The sequence below is a fragment of the Mobula birostris genome, chromosome 9 (genome assembly GCF_030028105.1).
Source record: "Mobula birostris isolate sMobBir1 chromosome 9, sMobBir1.hap1, whole genome shotgun sequence".
NCBI classification, from domain to species: domain Eukaryota; kingdom Metazoa; phylum Chordata; class Chondrichthyes; order Myliobatiformes; family Myliobatidae; genus Mobula; species Mobula birostris.
In genome coordinates this window covers 150138176-150154654 of record NC_092378.1, presented here as the reverse complement: position 1 = coordinate 150154654, position 16479 = coordinate 150138176, and the positions used below count along the sequence as shown (strand labels likewise).

Sequence of the window (16479 nt, the reverse complement as noted above, 5' to 3'; positions counted from 1 at the left end):
TTTCAGAAGATCTTCGACAAAGTGCTGCACATGAGGCTGTTTAACATGATAAGAGCAAAGGGTATTACAGGAATGATACTAGCGTGATAGAAAGATACTAGATTGGCTGAATGACAGAAGGCAAAGAGTGAGAATAAAGGGGGCTTTTTTCTGCCAGTGAGTAGTGGTGTTCCACAGGGTTTAGTGGTATGACTGCTTCTTTTGACATTATACCTTAGGCCACAAACTTCTTTTGACTGTATGTCACTGACTTGGATAATGGAGTTGATGGCTTTGTGGCCAGATTTACAGACAATATAAAAATGGGTGGAGTGACAGGTAGTGTTGAGGAAGCAGGGTGTCTGTAGGTCTTGGACATATTGGGAGAATGGGCAAAGAAGTGAATGTATGGAAGTGTATGTTCATGCACTTTAGTAGAAGGAATAATGGTGCAGACTATTTTCTAAGCAGAAAGAAAATTCAAAAACTAGAAGTGCAAAGAGACTTGGGAGTCCTTGTGCAGAATTCACTAAAGGTTCACTTGCAGGTTGAGTCAGTGGTGAGAAAGGCAAATGCAATGTTAGCATTCATTTCGAGAGTACTAGAAGCGAGGATGTGATGCTGGGTCTTTATAAGGCTTTGTTCAGACTGCACTGGGAGCATTGTGAGCAGTTTTGGACTCCTTATCTAAGAAAAGCTGTGCTGGCATTGGAAAGTGTCCAGAGGGGGTTCACGAGATTGATGCCAGGGATGTAAAGGTTAATCTATAAGGAGCACTTGATAGCTCTGAGCCTGTACTTGCTGGAGTTTAAAAGAATGAGAGAGGATCTCATTGAAACCTATCGAATATTGAAAGGCCTAGGCAGTCCAGATGTGGAAAGAATGTTAATTTACAACAAAGATGAGAAGGAATTTCTTTAGCCAAAGGGTGGTGAATCTGTGGAATTCATTGCTTTAATTTTCTCAATGACTTGGCCTCCACAGCTGTCCATGGCAGAGGTTGGTAGGTTCTTGATTAGTCAGGGCATCAAAGATTACAAGGATAAGGGAGGAGAATGGAGTTGAGAGGGATAATAAATCAACCAAGATTAAATGCCAGAGCAGACTTGATGGGCCGAGTCCCTAATTCTGCTCCTGTGTCATGTGCATAGGTTGATTGTATGTCCATAAAATGACACTAGGCACAAGAGTGTCTGTACATAAGGAGACAGACAGAAAATGATAAAGCAGTGGTGGTTCGGGGTGTGGTGGGGTGGGTTAGTGGGTGGAGTTTCTGTTTACAGTGCCTATAAAAAATATTCACTCCCCCTTGAAAGTTTTCGTGATTTAATTGTTTTACAACATTGAATCACAGTGGTTTAATTTGGCTTTTTTAACACTGATCAATAGAAAAAGACTCGTGTCAAAATGAAAAAAGATCTTTACGACGTGATCTAAATTAATTACAAATATTAAACACAAAATAATTGGATGTATTAGTGTGCACCCCCTTTAAGTCAGTATTTAATAGATGCACCTTTGGTAACAATTACAGCCTTGAGTCTGTGTGGATAGGTCTCTATTAGCTTTGCACATCTGGACACTGCAATTTTCCCCATTCTTCTTTACAAAACTGCTGAAACTCTGTCAGATTGCATGGGGATCGTGACTAAACAGTCTTTTTCAAGTCCAGCCACAAATTCATATTTGGATTGAGGTCTGAACTCTGATGGCCACTCCAGGACATTAACTTTGTTGTTTTTAAGCCATTCCTGTGTGGCTTTGGCTTTATGCTTGGAGTCATTGAATTGCTGGAGAACAAATCTTCTCCCAAGTCACAGTTGCAGACTGCATCAGGTTTTCCTCCAGGATTTCCCTGTATTTTGCTGCATTCATTTTACCCCCTACCTTCCCAAGCCTTCTAGGGCTTGCTACAGTGAAGCATTCTCACAGCATGATGCAACCACCATAGTGTTTCACAGTAAGGATAGTGTGTTTTTGATTATGTGTGGTATTTGGCTTACATTAATCATAATGTTTAGTCTGATGGCTAAAAAGCTCAATTTTGGTTTCATCAGACCATAGAACCTTCTTCCAGCTGACTTCAGAGTCTCCCAGATGCCTTCTGGCAAACTCTAGCCAAGATTTCATGTGAATTTTTTTCATCAGTGGCTTTCTCTTTGCCACTCTCCCATAAAGCTCCAACTGGGCAACAGTTGTTGTATGTGCAGTCTCTCCCATCTCAGCCACTGAAGCTTGTAGCTTCTCCAGAGTTATCATAGGTCTCTCGGTGGCCTCCCTCACTAGTCCCTTTCTTGCACGGTCACTCAGTTTTTGAGGATGGCCTGCTCTAGGCAGATTTACAGCTGTGACATATTCTTTCCATTTCTTGATGATTGACTTAACTGTACTCCAAAGGATATTCAGTGACTTGGAAATTTTCTTGTATCCATCTCCTGACTTGTGCTTTTCAATAACCTTTTTGCGTATTTGCTTGGGGTGCTCTTTTGTCTTCCTGGTGTAGTTTTTGCCAGGATACTGACTGGCCAACAGTTGGACCTTCCAGATACAGGTGTGTTTTTACTACAAACGTTTGTACAATTAATTCAAATACCTTGACTGCATGCAAGTTTTCAAAAACAGATCTCCATTAAATTAATTATGTGACTTCTAAAACCAATTGGCTATACCAGTGATGACACGGTGTGTCATATTAAAAGGGGTGAATACTTAAGCAATCAATTACTTTGTGTTTTATATTTGTAACCGATTTAGATCACTTTGTAGAGATCTATTTTTTGACATGAAAGAATATTTTTCTGTTGATCAGTGTCGAAAAGAACCAAATTAAATCCACTGTGATTCAATATTGTAAAATAATAAAACATGAAAACTTCCAAGGTGGTGGTAAATACTTTTTATCAGCACTGTATATATCCTTGATTGTGAGGAGGTTGGTGCCAGTAATACATTGGGCAGTTTCGCCTACCCATTGTAGAACCTTCCTTTCCGTCTGACCAAGTAAATTCTCTTTTCACTTTATATCCTTCAGAAAACTCAACATGATAATTCAATTTTCTGGATTTAGGCGTGAAAAATATGTTTTAACTGCATTTTCAGGCCTGTCTAATCACATCAAATGTATTCCCTGCAGTGCTAGTGTTCATTCTAATTCTGGGTTTTGTTTGAAAGTATTAGTTGTATATTGAAACAACAACTTGACAATTAATGGCATTCATCTCCGGAAATGTTTGAAACAGACTGTGATGCCTAGTTAATAATTATTTGATCAGTTTCCAACATAGTTACAGATGCTGTCTGTACTCAGAAATAATCTAAAGAAAGTGCTAGCAGCTGCCAATGTGATTCAAATGTGGTCTTTCCCCACTGAGATGTTTTTGATGTTCCAGTCACTGCTACTGCGTTACTCATTAGAGGCTGTAAATTATTGTGAATCAGAATTTCGTGAAATGATCGTACCCAGTATTAAAAATTACAGGAATGTTATTGTTGAATATTGGTTTAAAAACTATATTTTTTATACCGGAGTGAGCTTTTCCAGTTTTAGATTTTAATCATACAGTGAGAGGCAGCAGTTAATTAAAAAAAAAAATCACATAATGCAGAGCAGAAATGTAAGAGATTCTGCAGATGCTGGATATCCAGAGCAACACACACAAACTGCTGAAGGAACTCAGCAAGCCGGGCAGTATCTATGGAGGGGAATAAACAACCGATGTCTTGGGCCGAGGCCCTTCACCAGGACTGGAGAGGAAGGAGACAGGATAAGAAGGTGGGGGAGGAGAAGCTGGCAGATGATAAGTGAGACCAGGTGAGGGGGATGGTGGGCTGGTGAAGGTGGGGGTGTGAAGTGAGAAGCTGGGAGGTGATAGGTGGAAGAGGTAAAGGGTTGAAGAAGAAGGAATTTAATGGGAAAGGATAGCGGGCTATATGAGCAAGTGGAGGAGGAGGGGCACCGGAGGGTGAATGGGGAAGGGGAAAAGAGAAGGGAGTGGAGGGAGAAATTACTGAAAGTTAGAGAGATTAATATTCATGCCATCCGGTTGGAGTAGGATGCCATGGACCAATACCATTAAGTAAAGATTGGGAATCCTTGGGTTTGAGGCTACCCAGACACAATATGAGATGTTGCTCCTTCAACATGGCCTCACTGTGGCAGTAGAGGACACCATGTCAGAATGTGGATGAGAATTAGAATTAAAATGGGTGGCCACGTGGAAATCTCTGCTGCCAGACCTGCGGAGTTCCTCCAGGTTTTTGTGTGTGTTGCGTGTGCCGTGCGGAGAAGGCTGCTTTAGAACACAGATGAAGCAAGACCAGGATTTCATCATCTCATTTTAATTTGAGTTTACATCAAGTGTTTAAGTAGTTAAGTTAGATTTTGTGTTTGGTTTATACATTCACACTGAGCTGTTTATACATTCACACTGACTGTTTTGCCCGAGGTACTTCTCAGTATTTAATCCTCCACACGCCAAAGATATAAGATCTGCACTTGCCTTTTATCTAATTTATTAAGTGACTATGGCTTTGTAACTAATGGATTATGAACATAAAGAAGTGTTTTAAAAATCCCTTTGTCTAATCTGTGATGTCCTTTATTATTGTGGTTAATGACAGTGAAGCTCTCAGTAAGATATTCCATTGCTAATGGGCAGTCTTGGTCAGTAACTGAGTAGGATCTGATTTACAGAGAAGACAGGATGATCAGTTTCTGGAAGCAATCAGATAGCAGGAACATCAAATCTATTGATCAGTATACATCTAGCGGCCAGTTCATTGGGTACCTCCTGTACCTAATAAAGTGGTCACTGAGTGTATGTTTGTGGTCTCCTGAAGCTGTAGCCCATCCAACTCAAGGTTAGACATGTTGTGTGTTCAGAGATGCTCTTCTGCACACCACTGTTGTAACTTGTGGTTGTTTGAGACACTGTTGCCTTCCTGTCAGCGTGAACCAGTCTGGCCATTCTCCACTGACCTCTCGTTAACAAGACATTTTCACCTACAGGCTACCACTAACTGGATGTTTTTTGTATTTTGCACCATTCTCTGCAAACTCTAGAAACTTTAGTGCATGAAAATCCCAGGAGATCAGCAGTTTCTGAGATACTGAAACCCTCCCATCTAGCACTAACAATCATTCCATGGTCAAAGTCACTTAGATCACATTTCTTCTCCATTCTGATGTTTGATCTGAACAACAGCTGAACCTTCTGACCACGTCTGCATGCTCTTGTGCATTAAGTTGCTGCCACGTGATTGGCTGATTGGCCTTGTTTCCCTGTGATGTCGTATGGGGTGGGGGAATATGAGGTCCAAATGTGAGGCTGGGTGTTCGGTGGACAGAGCTGTTTGTTGAAGGTGCTGTTTCTCTCTGTTACCGTGCAGGGTGGGGGAAGCTCAGATCTGTGTGTGTAGTTGGGTGTCTGTGGACGAGTTGTTGCCTGAGGGCTCTGTTTTTCTTTGTCCTGCCTCACGGATGATGGAAACCAAGAACCCGGTGTTCCACGCATGGGGTTCCTGAGGGTTCTGTGGTGCCACGTTGGGTGGGGAAGCTGAGATCCGGGTGTTCCATGGAGAAGATACCGGATGGCCTTGTTTTTCTCTGTGCTGCCTCGTTGGGCGGGGAAGCTGAGATCCGGGAGTTCAGTGGACAGGGTTCCTGATGGCCTTGTGTTTCTCTGTGTCACTGTGGCCTTGTGTTTCTCTGTGATGCTGTGAGGGGCATGGGTAGCTGAGATCCAGTTGACCCAGGGATGGGGTTCCTGATGGCCCTGTGTTTCTCTGTGTCGCTGTGAGGGGCGTGGGTAGCTGAGATCCAGCTGACCCAGGGATGGGGTTCCTGATGGCCCTGTGTTTCTCTGTGTCGCTGTGGCCTTGTGTTTCTCTGTGTCGCTGTGGCCCTGTGATTTGCTGTGTGCTGTGAGGGGTGCGGGTAGCTGAGATCCAGCTGTCCTATGGATAGGGTTCCTGATGGCCCTGTGTTTCTCTGTGTCGCTGTGGCCTTGTGTTTCTCTGTGTTGTTGTGAGGGGTGCGGGTAGCTGAGGTCAGCTGACCCAGGGATGGGGTTCCTGATGGCCCTGTGATTTTCTGTGTTGCAGACTCGGGACAGCAGCAGCCGGGCTCTGTCGGAACTCAGTCTCACTCGGCGTCCGACCCGGGACCGATCCGGGCCACCGCACCCATGTGGCGCTGCAGCCGGATCATGCACATGCAGCGGGAGTTGCACCCCACCCTGCTCTCATCGCTGGAGGGCATCGTTGATCAGATGGTGTGGTTTCGCGAGAACTGGCACGAAGAGGTCTGTCCTCCTTACACTCTCATATTCCCTCCTCTTAGCCTCCTTGCTGGTCTGCACTGTGCTTCTGTTCCCTTGCTTGTCCTCTCACTGGGTTCCCCAGTGCTGAAGAGCTTATAAAGTGGAAAAGCCATTGTTCAACTCTCTCAACCTCGGAAGTCCAGGTCCAGTGGTATGAGTAGTCATCACAACCGGGCTCTTCCTTGTTTGCAGTGATTCACTATGTCTTCTGTACCTTGTCACGCCCATGGAGAGTTCCATAACCACCTTCCTGGGCACTGGATCTCACTGTAGGTCTCATCCACCCAATCTGCTGGAACTGTCTTCACATGCATCCCACAGGGCTGTTTGGTTCTAACTGGACACTCAGCTCTCCTGTATCTCCGAGTTTATCCTATGATTGGGCTAGGGTTAAATAGGTGGATTGCTGAGCGGTATGGATCAGTGGGCCGGAAAGGCCTGTTCCATGCTATATCACTAAATAAATTAAAAAATAATAATTCTGGCTTCTTCCCTTTCCTTTCCAGAACTGCTTAGAATTAGATGTGGTTAACTTCTGCAAAATGCAGATGGTACTTGAGAGATCAATTCCGTCCTGTGTTAGTTGAAATGTCAACTGTTCCTTCCTCTCCATTGATGCTGCTCAATTCCTCCAGCGTTTTGTGTTTGTTGATTTAACAAACATTAAATCAGACATTTTTAACTCAGGCGTGTTTATGGATGAATAGTGGCCAAGGACATCAGAGTGAAGTCCTCACCCTTCAGTAAAGTGCCAAAAATCTCTAACTTCCACTTAAGAAAGAAAAACACATCTTGGGTTAATGTTCCGTGTAAAGGGTGCAATCTCCCACAGTGTGCCACTCTTTCAGGAGCTAAGATACCGTGGCAGGGACCACAGTAGCAGAGTGCTTAGCACAAAGCTGTTACAGCTAGGGCCATCGGAGTTAGGTGTTCAATTCCGGCACCGTCAGTAGTACTGAGTTTGTACATTCTCCCCGTCACCGCATGGGTGCACAGTTTTCCTCCCAGATTCCAATGACGTACCGATTATTAGGTTAATTGGTCATTAATTGTAAATTGTTCTGTTTCTAGGCTAAGGTTAAATAACTGTGTTGCTGGGTGGTGTGGGTCATTGGGCCAGAAGAGCCTGTTCCTTGCCATAGCTAAGTAAATAAATAAATAAGATGGGCTTTTTTTGTCAGCTGTCCATTGAAATGTACAGTGAAATGCATTGTTTGTGACGTGCTGGGGGCAGCCCACAAGCCTCACCATGCATCCTGTTCCAACATATCATGCCAGCAACTCACTGACCCTAACCCAAATGTGGTTTGAATGTGAGAGGAAGCCAGAGCACCCGGAGGAGACACACATGTCACTGGGAGAACGTACAAACACCTTACAGGCATCAGTGGGAATCGAACCCTGATCACGCTGGTATTATAAAGCGATTGTGCTTACTACTACACTACCTGCTGTCCTAAGAATCTGGGTTAAGGCTCAAATCCTCCACCTGCTCACACGGATTCAAGAATATTAATGTAAAATCTCACTCACTTTCTGTCCTAATGTCTAAATGATTCTTGGTGTACAGGTGCTGAGACAGCTACAGCAAGGACTGGCCAAGTGCTACTCAGTGGCTTTCGAGAAAAGCGGAGCTGTGTCTGATGCAAAGATCACGCCCCACACCTTAAACTTTGTCAAGAAGCTTGTGAGCACCTTCGGGGTCGGTCTTGAGAACGTGTCCAACGTTTCCACCATGTTCTCGAGTGCTGCGTCCGAGTCCCTGGCCAGGAGGGCTCAAGCCACGGCGCAAGACCCTGTCTTCCAGAAGCTGAAGGGGCAGTTCACAACAGGTGAGGGTCACGCAGTGGTTTGTTACGCTACCCCCTCTATGCATTGTCTTCGGCAGGGCAGTGGGCACTGGGGAGCAGGTGATTCTCTTCCGAAGCAACGAGATATCATCATTGACATGAAATTGTTGCTTTGTAATACCAGAGGCAAGGATGCAATATTGGGCTTTATAAAGCACTGGTGAGGCCTCCCTTGGGGTATTGTCACCAGTTTTGGGCCCCTTATCTATGAAAGATTGTGCTGACTTTGGAGAGAGTTCAAAGGATGTTCAGGAACATGATTCCGTGATTGAAGGGCGTATTGTATGATGAGTGTTTAATGGCTCTGGGCTTGTACTCACTGGAATTCAGAAGAATGAGGAGGGATCTCATTGAATGTTGCAAGGCCTCAACAGAGTGGATGTGGAGAGGATGTTTTCTTTGCTGGGGGAGCCTAGGACCAGAGGGCACAGCCTCAGAATAGAAGGACATCCCTTCAGAACAGAAATGAGGAGGAACTTCCTGAGCCAAAGGGTGGTGAACCTGTGGAATTCATTGCCACAGGCAGCTGTGAAGGCCAAGTCATTGGGTATATTTAAGGCAGAAGTTGTTGATAAGTTAATTAGTCAGGGGATGAAGGGATACAGGGAGAAGGCAGGAGATTTGGGCTGAGATGGAAAATGGATCAGTCGTGATGGAATGTTGGAGCAAACTTGATGGGCCAGATTCTACTTGTATACCTCATGGTCTTGTGCTCTGATGTATACGCGCTTTGATAATGAATTTTGACTTTTGACATGTCTGCCTGCACTGTACTTTTCCCATAACTGTAAAGTTATATTCTGCATCATGTTATTGTTTTCCTTTTATACTGACTAGATGCTCTTGCGTATGGAATCACCCGGAACGTACTTGCATATGGGATCGTTGCTTTACTGCTGCTTGTCTGTGGGAGGGAGGGGAGCTGGGAGGGGGCTTTGGGATTCTAACATTTAACTGCCATTCATTCTTTGGGGCACTCCTCTGTTTTCGTGGATGGTTGTGAAGAAAAAGTATTTTAGGGTGTATATTGTATACATTTCTCTGACATTAAATGTACTTTTGAATGGCATGCTTCTGTCTGGATGGCTTGCAAAACAACAGATTTTTCACTGTATTTTGTGCAAGTGACAGCAATAAATCAATTACTTAATGTGGCTGAGTGGCAGATGTTGTACTAAGCCCTGCGGTGTCCCTCTGGTAAAGTTACCCAGCCATTTACTCTATGAATTCCAGTTTATATTGAGCTGATTGGTCTTGTCAGGACTGTGCCTGTGGAATTACCCCTTGCCCCTCTCCCTGCTTGCACCAGGGACTCGAAAATGGACCCTGGTGGAAATGCGATTGTCACATGTACCAACATACAGTGGAAAAGTTTTGTTTGTTTACTATCCAGATAGATCATTCCCTATGAGAATGTGCACACTGCTTATAGACAGCAGTGGGAATTGAATCCTAATCACTGGTGCTGTAAGCCGTCGTACCTACCGCCTCTCTTCCATGCCGTACTCCTCAGACATGGTGTCCATGTGGCTGCACCAGAACAGATTGTTGGTGATATTCACACCGAGGGATTTGAGCTTTCAACGTCCTCACTCCGAACCACTGATACAGACAGGGGCGTGTGCTCCGTCCCACTTCCTGAAGTGGGTGACCTGTTCCTGGTGTGCTTTGCAGTTTCTGTCCAGCAGATCCTGTAGGACATGTGCATAAGATAATGGGGCTGAGCCCACCTCCCGCTAACATCCATCATTGGAAGAGTGGAGGCCTCCCCCTGCGGCCTATGGGACTCACTGAAGTTTGTGGAGAAAGTTTCAATACTACCTCTAAAAATAAGGTGATGTACAGGTTACAGCTGAGAACATGGCAACAATTAAAAACAGGATTATCTAAGGCATAAATTTAAGGTGATGGAGGAAAGTATTGGGCGATATCAGGGGTAAGTTTTTTTTTACAGAGTAGTGGGTGCGTAGAACTCACTGCCGGGGTAAAGATTAGAGATTAGTTTTATTTGTCACTTGTTCGTTGAAACATAAAATGAATTGCGTTGTTAGCATCAAATCAAATCAGCAAGGATTGTGCTGGACAATTCACAAGTGTCATAGGTCTTTTGGAATGTGGGAGGAAACCAGAGCACCCAGAGGAAACACATGTGGTCACTGGAAGAATGTACAAACTCTGTACAGGCAATGGCTGGATTTGAACCCTGATCAGCGATGACTGGCACTGTCAAGTGATGGGCATAGTGGTAGGGTCAGATGTATTAGGGGCACTTAAAACACTATTAGGTAGGCACGTGGATGATAGAAAAATGGAGGGCAATGTGGAATGGAAGGGTTAGATTGATCCTGCAGTAGGTTAAAAGGTTGGCACAACATTGTGGGCCGAAGGGCCTGTACTGTCTATGTTCAACGCTCCAGCTTTTAAACTGAACCATAAGCTTCCCAGGAAGGCAGCAATCCTTCATTATGAAAATGCTCCCTGATGGTTGAAATCTTTTGGCCAGGGTCGTTTTTGCAGCCAGCTCAGCTTTTGAAGTCTAGTTAGTGCTGTGTGCTGTAGCATAAATCAGAATTGTAGCGACCTGCTGCTAGCTGCGTGAAGCAGGAGGTGTCCGGAGTTAAGTGCTTGCCACCCTGATGAGGTGTTCCGAGGCTGGAATGCTTCTCCCCACTTGAAGCCTGTGGTCAGCATTGAGTGTGGGCTGACCCACAGGAGCAGATAACAACCAGAGGCCACCACTTGGTCCATTTCCTCTGTGCTGACTCTGATCCCAGTTTCCTTTTTCCAAATCCATTATTTGTAAAGGCTACATTGTATGTCGAATCTTAACCATCCGTTGTAGCAAAGAATTCCATGCTCAAAATTCAAGTATATTTATCACCTGAACATCAAAACATACAACGAAATGTGTCATTTGCAGTATCAGCCAGCACATTCAGGGGTGTATTGGGACAGTTCACAAGTGTCATCACACATTCCATTGCCAACAAAAGATGCCCACGATGCTCGGCAGAACAACACAGAATACAACAAGCAATAAAACAACAACAGCTAGAGAAAGCTCCTATCTGTCCCTCTGCTGCCCCCCACCCCCATCTGTCCCTCTGGTTCCCTGCCTCACTGTCTTTGGAAACATTTTCTTACTGTATCTAAGCTATTCCTGATTTTTAGTACTCTGTTCAAATCTCCCTGTGACCACCTCTGCTGTAATGACAAGAAACCCTGTTTCTTCGACCCTACCCTGTAACCGACCTTCTCATTGCTAATCCCATTCTATCACCACTGTCGTCTCTTCAAAGCCTATGTCACACAGTTGTAGAGCACTACAGCAAAAGCACACACCCTTGGCCCATCTAGTTCATGGCAAACTTGTTGATCTGCCTAGTCGCATTGACCTGCACCTAGCCCATAACCCTCCATATCCCTCCCACCCACGTACAATACCTATCCAAGCTTCTCTTCAATGTGCAGTCAAATCTGCATCCACCATTTCTGCCAGCAACTCATTCTACACTCCAACCCTCCTCACATTCCCCTTAAGTTAGGGAAGCGCTTTGTTGGGCACCTCCGCACCATCCGCTATCAGCGAGACCTCCCGTTTGGCCAAACGTTCTGAATCTCATTCCTGTTCCAACATGTCGATCCCTGGCCTCCTTTTCTGCCAAGATGAGCCACCCTCAGGGTAGAGGAGCAACACCTTATATTCCGTCTGGGTACCTTCCAACCTGTTGGCGTGAGTATCAATTTCTCCTTCCAGTAAATATATTCTCCCCCCAGTTCCTGTACTCCCCACTCTGACTTTTTACTACTTCTCACCTGCCTTTTCCCACCCACCTGGCTTTACCTGCCACCTTTCAGCTAGCCTCCTTACCCTCCCCCAACCTTTTTATTTTGGCATCTTCCCTCTTCCTTCTCAATCCTGACTAGAAAATTCGACTGCTTATCATTTCCATAGATGCTGTCTGTCCTGCTGAGTTCCTCCAGCATTTTGTGTGTCCACATAAATATTTCACCTTTCACGCTTAACCTATGATCCCATCTTTGCTGAATTCTGGAAACAATTTTCCATGCCATGATCTATACTTCTGCACTTTTTGCTTCTGTTCAGAACATCGAAGAAATATATATATAGAAATGTGCAGGAAAAGGGTGAAGGATGATGAAGGATGTCACCCACCCTGCTCGTAGGCTCTTTGTCTCATTCTCACCAGGGAAGAGGCTACTCAGCATTCACACCAGCCTCAAAAACATCTAATCTTATGTATTTATATTTATTGTTTTTTAATTGTATTCTTTATGCTTATTGTGATTTTGTTATGCTGTAGCAAATCTGGAGTAACAATTATTTCTTTCTCCTTTACACTCGTGTACTGAAGAATGACAATAAACTATCTTGAAACTTTTGTAAGTTTTGTCACAGTGTCTGTTGCTTTAAGATGCTGAGTTGCACCCTAGGTTGTCTCACGGTGAAGCTGAGTTGTATTTTAGTCTCTGGTAGTTCTTCAAACACTTGTTCTTCAACTTCAGAATGTGTTGACTTATGTTGACCACAGTTCTACAGGTGTCCTTTTTTCTCTGCCTGGAACATTCCTTGTGCATGAGTGTAGATGATGTGTTTTGGTGTGCTGCCCAGCTGTGGGTAGCCTTGAGAGCTTAGGCTGGAACAGATCTGATACCTCCCTCGTGTTCAGACGTTCACCAGCAAGGATTATTGGATGATCACCAAGAGCACAGACTAATTCCTCAGTCCCAGCACGCAGCACTCTGTTCCAACAGCAAACTAACTGCAGGTGGTGGGAACCTGGCCCCGAAGATGATGAGTGTTGAGAGGGAAAATAGGTCAGCCATAATCGAATGGTGGAGCAGACTTGATGAGCTTAAATGGTCTAATTTTCCTCCCATGTCTTATGGTCTTATGATGGACATACTCAGCAGATTCAAGAACGGATTTATGCTTCAAGGTCACTGACCTTTCACTTGGAAAATGTCTGATGGAAAAGCCATTGACCTGGAAAATAGATTAGAACATAGTGCATTCCAGCACAGCACAGGCCCTTCGGCCCACAATGTTGTGCTGACCTTTTAACCCCCTCCCACAAAGTCCTCCATTTTTCTATCATCCGTGATCCTATCTAAGAATCTTTTGGGTATGCCTCAAGAAGGTGGCATCCATCATTAAGGACCCCCATTACTCAGGGAGGAGGTACGGGAACCTGAAGACACACACTTAATAAAGCTTTAGGAACGGCTTTGTCCCTGCCATCAGATTTCCAAATGGACAATGAACCCATGAGCACAACCTCACTATTTTTGTTGTCTATTTGCACTATATAAAGTATATATACAGTATACAACCCTGTGATTCATCTTCCCACAGACAGCCATGAAACAAAGAAACACCATGGAACCCTTTCAAAGAAAAACATCAAACACCCAAGGCACAAAAAAAAAAGAACAAATCATGCGAACAGCAAAAAACAGGCGAATAATACACAGAATGTTAAACATCAAACACTGAGTCCTTGAAACAGTCTTGCATTGTTCAGTTTAGTTCAGTTCAGTTCAATTTAGCCATGTTGTTCATTGACTGCAAACCTCAGAGCCAGTTCACCCTGATCAAAATCATGCAAAATAGCAATTTAAAAAAAAAGGAGTGATCAGAAACTAGAAACAAATATAACGTGAACTGCAGAGTCCTCTAAAAACAAGTCTAATCCACAAACGGCACTGATCAAACCTTACCCCAGACCCAAAATGCTGGCATCTTCTTCCAGCACCAGCGAGGGTGAGGGAGACTGGTCAAACGTAGGCAGACGGCGCAGAACACTCTTGTCCTTGTTGATTTCAATCTTGCGCGATACTTTAATCTTCAAGATCAATGAATAATGAGCCGATCGTGGGTTCATGCTCCGCCATTAGGCTGCATACTCAACGTCACTCTCAACCACGCCAAATTCCTTTGGAGACAGCAGAAGCATCAGATCGCTCTGTCAGCCCAAAAACATGTCACCAAAGTGTAAGTTACGGTCTCCAATCACACACAGATTAGTAGTGGAGGTATATTGGAAAGAAGGAGAGAATGAAGTAGTTTCGTGGACTGTCTGCAGGATGTCGCCGTTAGTCGCTTCGGTCGCTGATGCCATCTTGCCCAATCACATGTACGTCGAAACATAGAGTAAATTGGCTGGCTGGTGGCGCAATGACATCAGCGCTGGACTTTGGAACAGAGGTTCCCGGGTTTGAACCCAGTCGGGGCTGCTCCCGAGTAGGCTTTCCATCTGTGCCAGGTTGAGTGTCGAGATCGCAACTCGACCTCGTAAAATGTCTGTGTGAGGAGTGGCGCGCCACACAGTCTCTCTCTCTCACTCCGCTCCTTGTAAAGGCATGAAAAAGACATCGTCCCACCAACATTGTACACGCACGGATGCACGCACACGCAAAAAAAAAAGAAACATACAGTGAAATGCGCCATCATAAGATTACCATAATGCTTAGCAGAACACCACAAAGCAGCACTAACCCAGCAATAAAGCACCAATGGCATAACGAGCTCTGTTCCTGATGAAGGATCTTGGGCCGAAATGTTGACTGTGTGTCCATTGGTGTTGGCTGACCTGCTGAATTCCTCTAGCATTTTGTGTGTAGAGTTCTTGTATCTTTTTCTTGTGGTTGAAATGTCTACAGGGTCTAGATATTGGTGGGCAGTTCAGTGGGTGCCTGGATTGCTCTGCTGGGAGTGGTAGTGAAAGCAATTAGAGTAGAGGTGTTTAAAAAGGCTCTGAATTTGCAGAGAATGGAGGGAAATAGCCACCAAGAGGAGCACAATCTTGTCGTGGTTTGGAGGCTTGCATGCCTCAATGACCCAGAGAGCTACGTTGGCTGGAGTCAGGACTTTCTTCTTTGGCTGCTGGTAGATTCACCCATGCCAGACAAGTCAGAGTGTAGAGGCCAGCCTAAGAGTGGTCCACCAGTCTTCCAGGTTTGGGAGTTCAGCTCAGAGCTAACGATCCTGGCTGGTCAAACAAAATTGTTACAGAAACAGCAATGAAAAAAACTTCTACTTCTTGAGTGGCCAAGGACAAACAGATGGAGGACCTTCATTGCTGCCTTAAATGCCAGCAGCGTAACGGGCAGTAGGTTAGGAGGGATATGGACATTGTGTAGGCAGAAGTGATTAGTTAAACATTTAAATAGTTCCAGTAGTATATTGTGGGCTGAATGGCCTGTTCCTGTGCTGTACTGTTCTGTGTTCTGTAACACAGCATGGTACCTAATGTCTCTGCTGCTTTGAAGCAGCGTTAATTGCAAGTTCCGTGTGCAGTTCCCCTGCTGTGTAATTTTAAAATGAAACAGCCTCATCATGTTAACTTAACCGTGCTGTCAATGAAAGTGTAATGAAAGGCTCTGAGAGAGAGAGAAGCATGCAGCCAAACAGATGTGCAAAGCCTCACCAATTCCTTAAAGTGAGGGGCTCACTGAGTGTTTAATAAAAAACAGTGATGTGCTTCAGTCTGTTCCAAAGCTGAGGCAGATTTAATGTCTTTCCTAAACTGACACATTATTATTTTCAGTAACACACACAAAATGCTAGGGGAACTCAGCAGGTTGGGCAGCATCAATGGAAAAAAGTAAAGAATAGACATTTCGGGCTGAGACCCTTCATCAGGACAGGAAAGAAAGCAGGCAGAGGTGGTGGGGAGGAAGAGTATGAGTTAGAAGGTGTTACGTGAAACCAGGATAGGGGGAGGCTGGGGGGGGTGTGGTGGATGAAGTGAACATCTGGGGAGTGATAGGTGGATTGCAAACTCTGCCACTCCATCATTGACACTAGCCTCCCAGCACTGAGGACGTCTTCAAAAGATGATGCTTCAAAAGGATGGCATCCATTATTAAGGACCCCATCAATTAGGATATGCCCTCTTTTCATTGCTACCATTAGGGATTGGGCACAGTAGCCTGAAGACACACACTTAACGTTTTAGGAACAGTATCTTCCCCTCTGCCATCAGATTTCTGAAAGGACAATGAACCAACTCATGAACACTACCTCAGTATTTTTGCAAACATGAGGTCCTGACGAAGGGTCTCGGCCCGAAACGTCAACTGTACCTTTTCCTAGAGATGCTGCCTGGCCTGCTGTGTTCACCAGCAACTTTGATGTGTGTTGCTTGCTAGTATTTTTGCTCTTTATGCGTTGCTAATTTATATATATATTTCCTTTTGTCATTTATAATATTTTTATACATTGCACTGTACTGCTGCCACAAAACAATAGATTTCACAACATATGTCAGTGATAATAAACTTGATTCTGATTCTGAAAAGGAAAA

At 44.5% G+C, this 16479-nt stretch overlaps 1 protein-coding gene across 5 annotated transcripts in view; it reads left to right on the top strand.

Moving 5' to 3' along the window:
* The window catches only part of trrap (transformation/transcription domain-associated protein), a 315964-nt gene that overhangs the window by 263355 nt on the left and 36130 nt on the right, over positions 1–16479 (top strand). For 4 of the 5 annotated variants that reach the window (XM_072269108.1, XM_072269109.1, XM_072269106.1 and 1 more), the window contains 2 exons: positions 6082–6281; positions 7870–8131. In XM_072269108.1, coding sequence (XP_072125209.1) covers positions 6082–6281; positions 7870–8131 — 462 coding nt within the window. Of the gene's footprint in view, positions 1–6081; positions 6282–7869; positions 8132–16479 lie in introns of those variants that run through there. The other variant, XM_072269110.1, reaches the window with a different exon arrangement.